General features: G+C 45.1%; 1 protein-coding gene across 1 annotated transcript; it reads left to right on the top strand.

Annotated features, from left to right (window-relative positions):
* Positions 1-512: 512 nt before the first annotated feature.
* On the top strand, positions 513-12,296 carry dgke (diacylglycerol kinase, epsilon). The gene is made up of 11 exons (XM_023792005.2): positions 513-1,595; positions 4,629-4,788; positions 5,154-5,273; positions 5,638-5,781; positions 7,113-7,270; positions 7,739-7,787; positions 7,915-8,028; positions 8,231-8,302; positions 8,855-8,982; positions 9,283-9,394; positions 9,678-12,296. The coding sequence occupies exons 1-11, from the start codon at positions 1,153-1,155 to the stop codon at positions 9,891-9,893; spliced, it is 1,716 nt and encodes a 571-aa protein (XP_023647773.1). The 5' UTR covers positions 513-1,152; the 3' UTR covers positions 9,894-12,296.
* Positions 12,297-13,943: the final 1,647 nt, after the last annotated feature.

The raw sequence follows: 13,943 nt of genomic DNA, 5'->3' as shown, positions 1-13,943 counted from the left end.
GAGCCCTTCCAAATCCTGGGCGCTGTATCACTGGATTTCTTGCTGAGCGAGAGCACACTTTTGCGTGCAGGTATCTGTTTTCAGTATGAAAACTGGCTCGGCATAAATTGCTGATAGTAAGTGTTGTGATATTGTTTATTTCGGATTGCATTTGTTTGGATCTGCAAAGCTGAAATTTACATGCAGAGCCTCACTTTGTTAAACCAAAACACGCGTAATTTTAAGATCAGCAGTATACTGATGTAACAAGGTCAGGAATAACGTGCGTTTTCATTCCGTTTATCCAGTCTGTATTCGTTTAATGCCGAGTTATATTTCCTCACATCTAACAAGAATACCTCCACATCCAGATGCTTATTTCCCTTTATACTGACGTTAAGGGTGTCATTTGTTTTCGTTCCTCCCCTACATTTTTTATTATATGCATCTCAATTCTTGTCTCCAAACAAAGCCCCATCGCTTATCTCTGTGTCACGTGATACTTATAAGACTGCGTTAAGCATGACAGGGTGGCAGCATGACACACAGCCAGGCTATTTATGACAGCTCGCTTCAGGTCGCCAGTGCTTTTGGTTTGAAGCATGACGGCGTGGAGCGAGAAGCAGCGCGTCACGGCTTCCGCTTCCGTCTATTGGTGTTTTGAGATGACGACACGTTATGGTTTTATGTTAACGGTATTTGTCAGTATATATATTTAGAGAGTGATGTCTTAAAATGAAATTGTTGTTGAATAGTGGTTATCGATTTCATATTATTTTGTAAGCACGCAGTGCAGTTTATTAACCGTGTCTAGCTTAACGTTGGCATTGTACGGAAAGTCAATGTGCGTAACGTCTGAGTAGCTGAAGCTGTTTCTGTTAACACGATGCTGCAGAGCTCCTTTTCTGTTTTAAGGGTGACTTTTGGACCAGTTTGGGACTGTCTTATAAGTGGGCTGTTCTTCGATCGTGTGCCACCCTGTCTTATGAGATAATGTGCACTTTTCATTCAGTTGGCTAGATACCGAGTCATGCAGCAAGACAGCGCCTGTTCTGCTTCCTACGCAGGACATTAAAACACGGCGAAAGGGCAAAACAGTTTTTCATAAGCTTTAATCATTAATTCGCGAATTACTACGGTGCCATCTGTCTGCTGGAGACGGTAGTCAGGTTAATGGAGGTGGAGGAAAACAACGAACAACTCGACGAAGGCAAATGGCAACTCCTGGGGTGGACGTTCCTGGCAGTGGTAGCGCCGGTGATCATTACTCTGTGGTGCAGTATACAGCGCTCCAAACGCAAGACGCTCATACGGGAAATATTCCGGAAAAGCAAACACGGCTGGCACTACACCGACCTCTTCAGCAAACCGACGTATTGCTGCGTGTGCTCGCAGCACATCCTGCAGGGTGCTTTTTGTGACTGCTGCGGGCTCTGCGCAGACGAGCAGTGCCTGCGCGCGGCCGACCGCAACCTGCAGTGCAAGGAGATCGCGGCCCCGCCGCGAGAGGACGGTGCGCTGGCGCACCACTGGGTCCGGGGCAACGTGCCGCTCTGCAGTTACTGCGCGGTGTGCAAGCAACAGTGCGGCACGCAGCCCAGCCTGTGCGACCTAAGGTAAACCCGACTGCTGCTCAGGAGTCTCAGGGACCGTATGCAGATGCCGGTTTAATGTTGATTCGTTTTGAATAATACGCGATCGGTAAGAATTAGGGTAGGATATGTAATCATGTAATTAAAATGGTACGTATTCATTTCATACTGAAGTCAATTTTAAAACTGGATGCCCAGAGAATTCCATTTGAGAATCCAGACCCCCAATTTTCTCTGGCCGTTTAATCACTGATGTAATTTTCTTTACCCATTCATCCATTTTCTATACCTGCCTATTATGTTATGAAGCTTCCCATCAAAATATGTCTCTCTTTGTTCAGGCATATTAGTGTTAGGCTTTTTTTTCTGTTTACCATCTATGATTTTTTTTAACCAGATATATTAGAACTTAGACGTGTGCTGAGGGAAGGTAGTTTTCTGCAGAGTTTCCTATTATTCTTCAATAACCAGCTAGACAGGTTAGTGGTGATGAAAACCTATATCCTGGGATGACTTGGGTGCACAGCTGGGTACATTGTCACCAGTTGCAATCCTGTACTGGTTTGTGGTTTTGATAGTTGGTTATTATTCTTGTCATTGATATTATCCACCCATCTCCCTATAGGACAGGGCTGCCCAACCCTGCTCCTGGAGATCCACCATCCTGCAGAGCTTAGCTGCAGCCCTAATTTAACACACCTGGTACAGAGAATCAGGCCCTTCGGTAGCATCTCGGTATTAGACTCAGCTACAGTTTGTTGAAGCTAAGTTGGCTCTAATAGTGAGATCCCACCGAAGGGCCTGATTCTCTGCATCAGGTGTGTTAAAGTAGGGCTGCAGCTAAGCTCTGCAGGGTGCTGGATCTCCAGGAGCAGGAATCGGCAGCCCTGATGTAGGATGCCTGTCCATTGAAGGGTATATACAGTTTAGACACCCTGGAAGGGATGCCTGTCCATTGAAGGGTATATACAGTTTAGACACCCTGGAAGGGATGCCTGTCCATTGAAGGGTATATACAGTTTAGACACCCTGGATGGGATGCCTGTCCATTAAAGGGTATACACAGTTTAGACACCCTGGATGGGATGCCTGTCCATTGAAGGGTATATACAGTTTAGACACCCTGGAAGGGATGCCTGTCCATTGAAGGGTATATACAGTTTAGACACCCTGGAAGGGATGCCTGTCCATTGAAGGGTATATACAGTTTAGACACCCTGGAAGGGATGCCTGTCCATTGAAGGGTATATACAGTTTAGACACCCTGGAAGGGATGCCTGTCCATTGAAGGGTATATACAGTTTAGACACCCTGGAAGGGATGCCTGTCCATTGAAGGGTATATACAGTTTAGACACCCTGGAAGGGATGCCTGTCCATTGAAGGGTATATACAGTTTAGACACCCTGGAAGGGATGCCTGTCCATTGAAGGGTATATACAGTTTAGACACCCTGGAAGGGATGCCTGTCCATTGAAGGGTATATACAGTTTAGACACCCTGGAAGGGATGCCTGTCCATTGAAGGGTATATACAGTTTAGACACCCTGGAAGGGATGCCTGTCCATTGAAGGGTATATACAGTTTAGACACCCTGGAAGGGATGCCTGTCCATTGAAGGGTATATACAGTTTAGACACCCTGGATGGGATGCCAGTCCATTGAAGGGTATATACAGTTTAGACACCCTGGATGGGATGCCAGTCCATTGAAGGGTATATACAGTTTAGACACCCTGGAAGGGATGCCAGTCCATTGAAGGGTATATACAGTTTAGACACCCTGGATGGGATGCCTGTCCATTGAAGGGTATATACAGTTTAGACACCCTGGAAGGGATGCCTGTCCATTGAAGGGTATATACAGTTTAGACACCCTGGATGGGATGCCTGTCCATTGAAGGGTATATACAGTTTAGACACCCTGGATGGGATGCCAGTCCATTGAAGGGTATATACAGTTTAGACACCCTGGAAGGGATGCCAGTCCATTGAAGGGTATATACAGTTTAGACACCCTGGAAGGGATGCCTGTCCATTGAAGGGTATATACAGTTTGTACGCACAAACACAAGCAAGACTGTAGTCCTTGTGGCAGTGATCAGAATGGAAACGGGATTCAAGTTAAAAGATCCGTGGATTTTTATTTGCCACATGAAAGATATACAGTGAAACTATGACCTGCAGTGAAATGAAAGGTGGTGGATTCTACCATAATGAAAAAAATCAATAAAAGAATGACGGGAAAAAATCACTATAATATATATGTTGTAAATAAGGAACAGAAAATTATACTGGAAATACCAGAGATGTGCAATATGGCTCAAATAAAGTATGTAAGGAGTGAGTATCAAATTATAACTGTTGTACAGGTATTTAGTAAAATCTTACGGCGGAATCTTGTTCTGAGAAACTGCACGAGCATTTTACAGATCTAAACCTGATGAAGAGGTGAAAGGCAGCTCACCCCAGATGGGACGTGAACCCACAAACGCTGGCTTAGGATGCCAGTGCCTTATCCAATAGACCACTAACTGCCATAGATTGGGTGGTATTCCTGTTTTGCTAAATCTTTATATAAATATTGTTTGAACCAATGGATATTTGTTGCATTTCAACGGAAAATTTTAGGGTGTTTTTTTTTTTTTTTTTTTAAGAAATAACAACAAGGCATAAGTTGGCAAGAAGAGTAAGAAACATATTTTAATGTTGTAAAAAAAATTAAAATGTGACATTTCTAGGGAGGGAAATATTAAGTTGAATCAGAAGTGCTTTAGGGTCTGTTTTTACGCTTCCTTCCAGCCATTATGCTTAGCTGTCGCTCCCTATTATAAGTCCACTATAATTCATTGTAGGAAAGTTGATCCACAAGGTCACGTCTGCTCGCGCTGCTCCTTCACATTTTTTTGTTCTGCTACCAGTTGATAAGTGTGCAGCTCTGTTGTCTTGTGGTGGGACCTCAGCTCACATTTCAGGGGGCTGTACAGGACAGGTGACCGGAGCCACTGTCTCCTGGCGTCGTTATTGGCCGCTGACTGCACCGGCGACTGTCTTTGCAGGTGCATTTGGTGTCAAACCACGGTGCATGACGACTGTAAGGCCGGGCTGGGGGACGAGGACCGCTGTGACCTGGGCGAGTTCCGCAGCCTCATCATCCCGCCGCATTATCTCCACCACGTCAACAAGCTGCGTCGCCGGCACCCTGACGAGTACGTCAAGGTAGGGGGCGCTCTCTTGCTCCGGCGGTCCCACACTTTTCCGCTTGTGGGATCAGAGTCATCGGAAACCCAGTGGCAAGGATCAAGGGTCACCCAAACTGCTTTTAAATGGCTACGAGTCAACAGGAAGTCCCATGAAATGTAATGATGGACACCGAGGAACTGTTCCGTTCTTCACCACTGAAAGGCACTTGTGTACGAGTGATTGGAGCCTGCACTCGTATATCTTTAAAGTCAAAGTTTATTCGCTTTTTATCTGCATATTATAGAGATAGATAGTGCTAGAAACAGCAGCGGATTTTGCAGATCTTCCTGCGTGTTGCGTAGCTTGGTCTTTCAGTGTTTTGCACGTGTTTGTGACTGTAGTTGGCAGTGCTCTGTGGAAGCGGGTGGACTCCAGTGCTCGTCCTGGCAAACACGCGCAGTGGCAACAACATGGCCGAGGCTCTGCTGGGAGAGTTTCGCATCCTGCTGAACCCCGTCCAGGTCAGCGCGTCCCTCCTGCCATTCTGATGGGCAGCATTTACAGCATCATCATCAGTAAACTTTCTGTTTGGTTTCCTTGGCACTTTTACCAAAGTCAACTTTGAAGCAGCACTGCGATTTCACGGCACTGATCCACTGAACTGCTTTAGTTAAGGGTTCAACAGTTTTTTTTTCTCCTGGTACTTAAACCAGTTTGCTTGTGGACTAACTTGTGGTTCGTAACATACAAATATACTTAAAAAAAAAAAAATCACTCGATCGTTTGCATGTGTCTATGCGGCTACTGAAAATTGTCAGCTGTATGTCGGTGTGGGGATGCTGGCCTGCTCTGACTCGCCTGGACTCCGCTTCTGTCACTGCGTAGGTGTTTGATCTGACCAAGCTGCCGCCGGCCAGGGCCCTGCAGCTGTGCACTCTGCTGCCGCCGGGGAGCGTGCGCGTGCTGGTGTGCGGGGGGGACGGCACCGTGGGCTGGGTGCTGGACGCCATCGACACCATGAAGCTCAAGGTGAGCATCGGCCCTTGATCCGTCCCCCTGCCTGCATAGTCCCTCTTTCCGGGGGTTCTGCCCACTGGGTACCGCTTTACCTCTGTTGCCATGTAAACATCTGGTCACATGGTCAGAGCTTTTATATACGATCACTGGGCTTGGTTAACGCACCTGTTTGTCGGATGCAAAATTGTCAGTCTTGTAGGTTGTGCGCGTGCCGGAGCCAGTCCCCCTAGACAGGCCGTGCATAGCAGAATGTGCTCAGAGCTGTTGGTCCCAGTTACATCGCTGGGATTTACTGTAACTATAAGCCTTTGCTAATCGAAACAAACCAGCACAAAGACAGTGTCTGGCACCTGGTGCTGTTTCCGGACGGTCAGGCTGTTTGTGAGGATGTTTGCAAACTAGTATTTGTTGAAGTGAACAGTTTCAGGATTTACACAGTGCCAGTATTTACATGTCAGTGTGTGAATTTCATGCTAAGGGCTAATGCTAAAGGGATCCTCACTCCCACTTAGTGACTCAGCTTTATTGTCACTAGATGGTGCAACACGTACAGCAGGTGGCGCTGTTCCATAACTCAGGTCTACAGCTTGTTGGGTGTGTGTGTGTGTATATTACATTGTAGGGATCAAATGTCCCCACAATGTGATAAAACCTGTTATTTTGACGTTGTGGGGACCCTTTTTTCAGTCGTGACATGGGAAAACTCAATTTTATAAAAATCTGTGACTGCAAACAAAAAACTAAAAATGCCAGATGTCTTGTATTTTGTTTGGTTAATTACAGTTAAGGTTAGGGCTGGGTTGGGGTTGTCATAGTTCGGATTAGGATTATGCCCATAGAAATAAATGGTGATTAGGTATAGATACCTAATCAATAGCAGTGCATGATATCACATGTGAAATTTCTGCAAGTAACACTGTGATATTTACAAAACAAAAGAATGAGATGAAATTTCCCAAAATAAACTATAGCCAAATAAAAGTTATCTACCAATAGAGTGTGTGAAATTAGTTGGTGGTGTTGCTGCGAGTGTGTCAATAGACACACAGGAGTGCAGACAAATGCAATGGGATTATTGCACATGCATGCTAAATATCATGCAGCCCTACCAACCTGTGTGTGTGTCTGTGTGTTCAGTATCACTGGCAAATACTGAAACACTGTAACCACAACAATTGCACAACAGCAAATTTTTTTTTGTTGTGAAAATTTTTCCTAGTTTTATCACGAGTGCATGAGTGGTTAATGATGATGTTTTTGCATCCATTTAGGCTGCACCTAATGAGTCAGGTTGTTTAGACAATAACTAAACTCAGTATGCATATCTGGTTGTCCCTCTCTAGGGCCAAGAGCAGTTTATCCCATGGGTGACTGTCTTGCCCCTCGGCACAGGGAATGACCTGTCCAACTCGCTGGGCTGGGGGGCGGGCTATGCTGGAGAGATACCCGTCGAGCAGGTGTTGAGGAACATCATGGATGCTGAGGTGGTCAACATGGACAGGTACCCCCACGTCACTCTACCCATGGTGAATCGGTGCCATTATGCTGGGTATCATTTGGTAGTACTTAGCTCCTCATGTTAGCATTTTCCATCTATCTCACTTTCTTTAATTTAACATATTATTTTGCATACCAGCTTCCATTATCTGATCCAGTTTACATGTTTTGATTAAGTATTACACTGGGGCCAGATATCTGAATAAAAAACAAATGTGAATTGCCATAGCAGTGCTCTTCCTGGCAGAGATAGAAATTTCAGGTCCAGAAAGTAAAAATCTAAACCATAATTTAGTTTTTAGAGCATTAAGAGTCTCAGTCACAGAGTATTCTGTGGGTTGATTGAAACAAAATCACGGTCTGGGTTTTTACTTTCTGGACTTGAAATTTCCACCTTCTTTGGTTGTTTTACATCTGAACAGTTTCTTATTTGTTAGTAGTTATTGGTTAATGATTGGCTAATAATTCGTAGGTGGAAAGTCCAGGTGGCTTCAAAAGGATACTATTTCCGGAAACCAAAAGTGAGTAAAATTGAACTTCTGCAGTCTCCGATACCTTTTTAATCCAGTGATTTGAACTTGGGAGATCTGTGCTTGTTTCCATTTTCAGATGTTCTTATTGATACCAGTGCTGCAATTTTCCTGCCAGGTTCTGTCCATGAACAACTATTTCTCTGTGGGCCCAGACGCTCTGATGGCCCTGAACTTTCATGCCCATCGTGAGAAGACGCCTTCATTCTTTTCCAGTCGCATCATCAACAAGGTGCGGCTGGGGGCTTGGCCATTTGACATGAGACTGTACCATGCCGTAAAACTGCAGGCGATCTGGATCCATGTTTAATTGTTAATCGGCGGATTGTCTGCTCTGACAGGCAATTTCTTGCTCCGATTTTCATTTATAGTGTAAGTCGCCCTGTTGCCCTCCTACCCCCTTATAGTGATTTTTGATTATTTTACTCACGCAGGCAGTTTACTTTCTGTACGGGACCAAGGACTGCTTGGTGCAGGAGTGCAAAGATCTGGATAAAAAGATTGAGGTTTGTGTCTGAACTGCGTCTCCTTTTTCCAATGAGGTTAATAGGCGTGAAATTGCAATTAGAACTTTCTTCATTTTTGGAGTTGGAGCCTCACTCCCCCCCCCCCCCCCCAGGTAAATTATTACATATACCCTGCTTTGTCTGTACAATTGAAATCATATGATGTGATGCCCCCCCTCCCGCAATACCTTTGCCAGTTTTGTCGTAGCCAGCCTCCATGTCACCCCTGGCCACCGACGGCTATTTATGGCTGACTTGGGGCTGGAGGTAGAGTGCTAAGTGGAGTGTGTCTCTTCGCGTTTGGAGAACTGCCAGGCTGCAGGCCACCGCCACGTCCCCGACAGGGAACAGCTGGCTGCCTTCGGAGGACAAGCGTGACGAACAGTGTCTGTTATGTTGAGAGTTTCCAGCTGGACCTAGACAGCTGGTAACATAGCCTGGACTGTGACTGCAGCCCTGCCTGAAATACCCATCTTGGCCTGGCTGTAGCTTTGATGTCCGGGCGGCTCTGAGATGATCTGGCCGTAACACCCGCCATGTTTGTGCCCGTAGCTGGAGCTGGATGGGGAGAGGGTGAACCTACCCCGCCTGGAGGGGATAATCGTCTGTAACATCGGCTACTGGGGGGGTGGCTGCCGTCTCTGGGAAGGAATGGGGGATGAGCCGTGCCCGCCAACGCGGTGAGTAAGAAACGAGCCCATTCTGCTTTCACGTTCACTTAAATAAGCTTTGTTGTGTACTGGAAGAATTGGATCTCAACAGGATAACAGCAAACAAACATTAAACTGGCAGCAGGAGAGTTTCTTTAAATGAATGCTAGGTTCGTTTTTTTCGCTTCGCACAAAAGGAGTCATGCCTAACATTTCCCTCAGAGTGCCTCAACTGCACTACAAGTGGTTAGGGTTATATACGTTTTTGTGACACATTTTACTCTCACTGGTCAAAAATGATCTCAACCAAATTCTCCGTCTCTCCCGCAGTTTGGATGACGGCCTGTTGGAGGTGGTTGGGGTGTTCGGGTCCTTCCACTGTGCCCAGATCCAGGTCAAACTAGCCAACCCTGTGCGCCTGGGCCAGGCTCATACAGTGCGGGTGAGTCTATTCACCGTGTCTCTATGGGATCTACGTTTGTGGTCCGTCCATTGAAGAAGCCTCTAGAACAGTGCTTCCCAACCCAATCCCCAGACGGTCAACGTTTTTGCTCCCTCTCAGCTCCCTATTACTCCTGACTCACGGTAAAACATGGACTGTCCATGGGACTCTGAGGACTGGATTGGGAAACACTGCTCTAGAAGTTTTGTAGCGTTTCAGCGTTTCACAGGACAGTCTCTGTTGTCGGACCGCAAAGGATAAAGGCCCGTTTCTGTGTCCTCAGTTGGTGCTGAAGAGCTCCCGGATGCCCATGCAAGTGGATGGTGAGCCCTGGGCCCAGGGGCCGTGTACGATCACCATCACACACAAGACTCGGGCGCCCATGCTGTACCACAGCCTGGAGCAGACTGATGATGAGGAGGACGACGACTCCAGCTGCTCTGACACGGACGCCCTCAAAACCGTTGCCAAACCAGCAGAGCTAGTCAACCATATGTAGCGTAGACACCTCTCCCCCCTCCAGTCATCTGTAGGTTCAGTCCGGCCCTTCAGCAGCCCCTCCAATGCCTGCACACTCCCAAGGATGTTCTGTCACAGAGGATGGGTGGGGGGGGAGGTCTGATCGATCATGACTTGTGCTGTACTCAGTTGTCAGGGTATGATTTTTGCACTGATTCCATTTGCCACTGTTGCCATGAGGCCATCGTCTTGCCTGACCACGACTGACTGCAAAGGGAGTGGTTACCTTTGTATAGCCCAGGCTTAGCACTGACTAATAAGGCAAATAAGACTAATCTTCAGGGCACTGTGTTTACCTTTTGAAAGGTAGAGGTGTTGCCAGCACACTGGAGAGTTTAATTGCCATGCTGTGAGTCTCAGTCATACACGTCTCAGTACATTGCGCACTGCGTGCACCACCTCTCGTGATTCGGGCTCAGCTGTCTGGGTGGTTGAGATAATACTACACTAGGGGATCCCAACGTTTTGATGTCTGCAGACCTGTAAAACAGGCAGCGGCTCCAGCAGTAACATTTTCCAAGCAGGAGTACACAATGTATGGAAATACAGGACGAGTCTTGTATTTTTTTTGTGGATCTGTATAGGACACGGCGTCTTGTTCTGTAGTGTGGGGTGATCCCATAATAATCAGGGCAGGTGGCAGCTGTTCACCCAGCATGTCGTGGCAGGGTTCAGTACGGGTCACAGACCAGTACCGGTCCTTGGACTGGGACTTGGGAACCTCCGCACCTCTTCCCAGACAGCTTACAAAGCAGCTCACCACAGTGAGAGTACTGACATCTTCAGTGCTACTGTTTAGTGTTGCGCTTGTTCATTTCTGTTGCACTGCTCCGTATAATATTCTTACTTAGTATCAGATAACTCTGGTTCTCCTTGGTTGTGGAGAAAAGGTAGTTTACACAAAAAATGTCATTCCCACCAAAGAGGAAGTTTATTTATGAAATGTCTATATATATATATGTTTGTGTTCACTGTATGGCATGTCATATTTTCTGATTATATACCGATTCATTTATGTGGAGAAATCTTGCCGCTCCAGCTTATAGATATGAGGTAACTGCCTACTGAGCTGCCCAGGACATATAAAGAAACAATCCCATTCATTAAGGGTCTGATCTGAGCAGTGGTGCAGCTTGTATGCGGCATATACCCTGCGTTTGTGTTCTTGCACTGCACTGATGGGTAAATAGCAGAACACTACCTCTCCAAAGGATTTAAATGACCTGTCGGGTGAATAAATGAATTCACTCCCTTATTGTTATTGGATAGAATTTAAGTAATTTACCTGGGCTAATGTGCTGGGGGCACCGAGATGATATTTTATGCAATGATGTTGATGATCTCGTAATGTCTAAGAGAACCGATTATGATAATGCTTTCTGTGTGGCTTCATAATATCTCAAGAAGCTATGTATCATTTATGAATGTTTGCAAACTGAGTGGCTCGTGTTTGAGCTCCGCCTGTTTACAACTGGCGTTGGCACCTGGCGCGCAGTACATGAAAGTCTTCTGTATGACTGCGTATAAAATGTCTGTGTTGTCTGTCCTCTCACACGCATACGACATGAAAACACTTCTGAAGAAAGCAATGAGGCCTTTTGGATCTCGGTTAGTTATGTTTACAAGTCGCTGATAACATTTTAATGGCCACCTATCATGGACAGAGTGGCAGTTGGCCTGGAGCCTGTCACATACTGTAGAGCACAGAGATCTGGGCTGGGGTGCATCTGTCTGAGACGCCGCCCCATTCCAGGACACATGGACAATTACATGCAGTTTTATGTATTATAGACGTAAGCAAATGCAGTATGTCACTGTTTAGGAAAAATACAGTTCATGCCTTGTCAGATATTATAAAAGCAGGTGGACAGAAATATTCCAATTTTTTTGAGAATATTTTGGAATATTATGTGTTTTTGTTTGTGTTTTGGTTCGTGTTTGTCGTTTTGTGAGTTTCTCCACCTCTGGGCCCTGTATGGCAAAGCAGGATTTCTTGCTTAGCCAGAAAACTTGTCAGATTTAAGGTCCCCCAGTTTAAATGGACTTTATCTTCATTCACTTGCGTTTAGCCCAAACTACCTGAAATCTGACAAGTTATCTGGCTAAGCAAGAAATCCTGCTCTGTGTCCCAGGCCCCTGCTCGTTTTTTTGGTGTTTTAAACTCGTGAAGTCCTCACTATTTAATGTGGTGTTTGGAAAATAGTCCTTGAGCCTTCAGGCCTTTTCTCCGCTTGCCTGCATTCACATACTGAGCCACAGAGTTTAATTTCAAAGCATTTTGCTTTAACCTTGCAGTAATTGCACAGTTGTTGCGATGATGCATCCTATAGCCAGACATTTTGTGGTGGAGGTGGTGACTGAATAAAAATAACAATTAAATGACCACTGGCCTAAAAAAAATAATAGAGAGAACTTTCCTTCTTTGCCTTCTCTCTTTTCTCTTGTATGCTAAAAGATAAGTAAGGGGATCAGATGGTAAATCTAGGATGATAAGTTTAATGGAGGTGGGGAGGGGGGCGAAAACAAAATTATTAATAATCATAATTTAACATCTGATAGATGTGAAACCCTCAACATTGTTTCAACCATTGAATTGAATCAGCTAATCAGAAGGGTTCATCTTTATTCCTCTTTGATATGATTTGGTGTTTAAATAGAATGGATGTATTGTCTTCATCCCTCTCTTTTCGTCTTTTCCATAAGACAGACAGGTGAGAACCTGGGGTCCAGCACCCATGGAGCAATTGGGGTAAAATAATTAGCCTGGCCAACCCCAGGGTAAAACACAGGTTCTTCGACACCACAGTGCAATCTGTAATCACTCAAGCCACCCAGATGAAAGGGGCGAGCACGGCTTTAACTGGTAAGAACTGATTAATCTGAGTGCAGGTGAGAGGCAAGTTGATGAAGCGATCACTGGTGGAGCCACAAAACAAACACCAGGCCCATCACTGGTAAAAGGTCTGCGCTCCGCAAATGTATATGCAACACAGACAGAAACGTGACTTGGGAAGGAATCACCATACAAGCTGCACTTTATTATCAGTGCTGTCCATTGATCCCTGACAGATGCACGTTCTTTACAGGACACCGAGCATACAAATAATGACATCTGTTATGAGCTACAACATGATATTGGTTTCATTCTGTCTATCAACTTACGATTCTTTTATTCCTTCTAAAATTCCCTAGGTGACTTTTTAAATATTGTATAATAATTGCCCCCAAATACTATGGCAACAGAAATTAACATCACCTGTTTATTTGGCTGTGATTTCTCAAGTACGTTTGGAGGAAGGTGACCAGTGATGGGTTAAGGGCCCAGTTCCCCTGTATTACAGCTGGACCACATTGCTATTAACTGTGTTTTGCTAAAGCAAAAGACAATGATGACCAGGGGCCAACACCGTGCTGAATTCTCATGATACTTCTAGCCAGTGTATACAGTTTACGTATTTGGCCGTCCTTGGAGCAACTGGCAGTTAAGGGCATTGCTCAAGGAGCCAACAATGAACTCACTCTAGGCCTCGGATTTGAACCAGCAACCTTCCAGTCATAGACACAGCATCAGAACCCACTAAGTCATAGCCTCTAAGAATAGAACCTTTTAAATGAACCAAAGACATGTCACCTCAAATAGTAAAACATTTCAACACCCAAATCTCAATATAAACTAAACAACAAAAATCAAATCCCAGTTCCCAACTGTTTTCTGAAATCCTAATGAATTAGATTTACTGCATTAGGGATTATTATTTTTGAATGGATCACAATTCATATTTTACCCTTTCAATTAAATCATAATTATAAAAACCTGGAAATTATAATTTTATTGAACTACCTTTTTAAGTAAACATTAAGGCTTTTGACTTTATCATTAATACACCAGATTCCAGATCCAGATTCCACAAGTGTTATGCTCAGGATACATGGCCAGAGGGTTTTCTTGAATTTAAATTTTTCTGATGATCACACTCAGAATGTGAAAACAGCATTTTCAGCAGCGCAGTGGAAGCTTTCTTTGAGATAC

The sequence above is a fragment of the Paramormyrops kingsleyae genome, chromosome 5 (genome assembly GCF_048594095.1).
Source record: "Paramormyrops kingsleyae isolate MSU_618 chromosome 5, PKINGS_0.4, whole genome shotgun sequence".
Taxonomy (NCBI): Eukaryota; Metazoa; Chordata; class Actinopteri; order Osteoglossiformes; family Mormyridae; genus Paramormyrops; species Paramormyrops kingsleyae.
The sequence above is the reverse complement of the archived record's forward strand: the minus strand, read 5'-3'. Positions and strand labels throughout refer to the sequence as shown.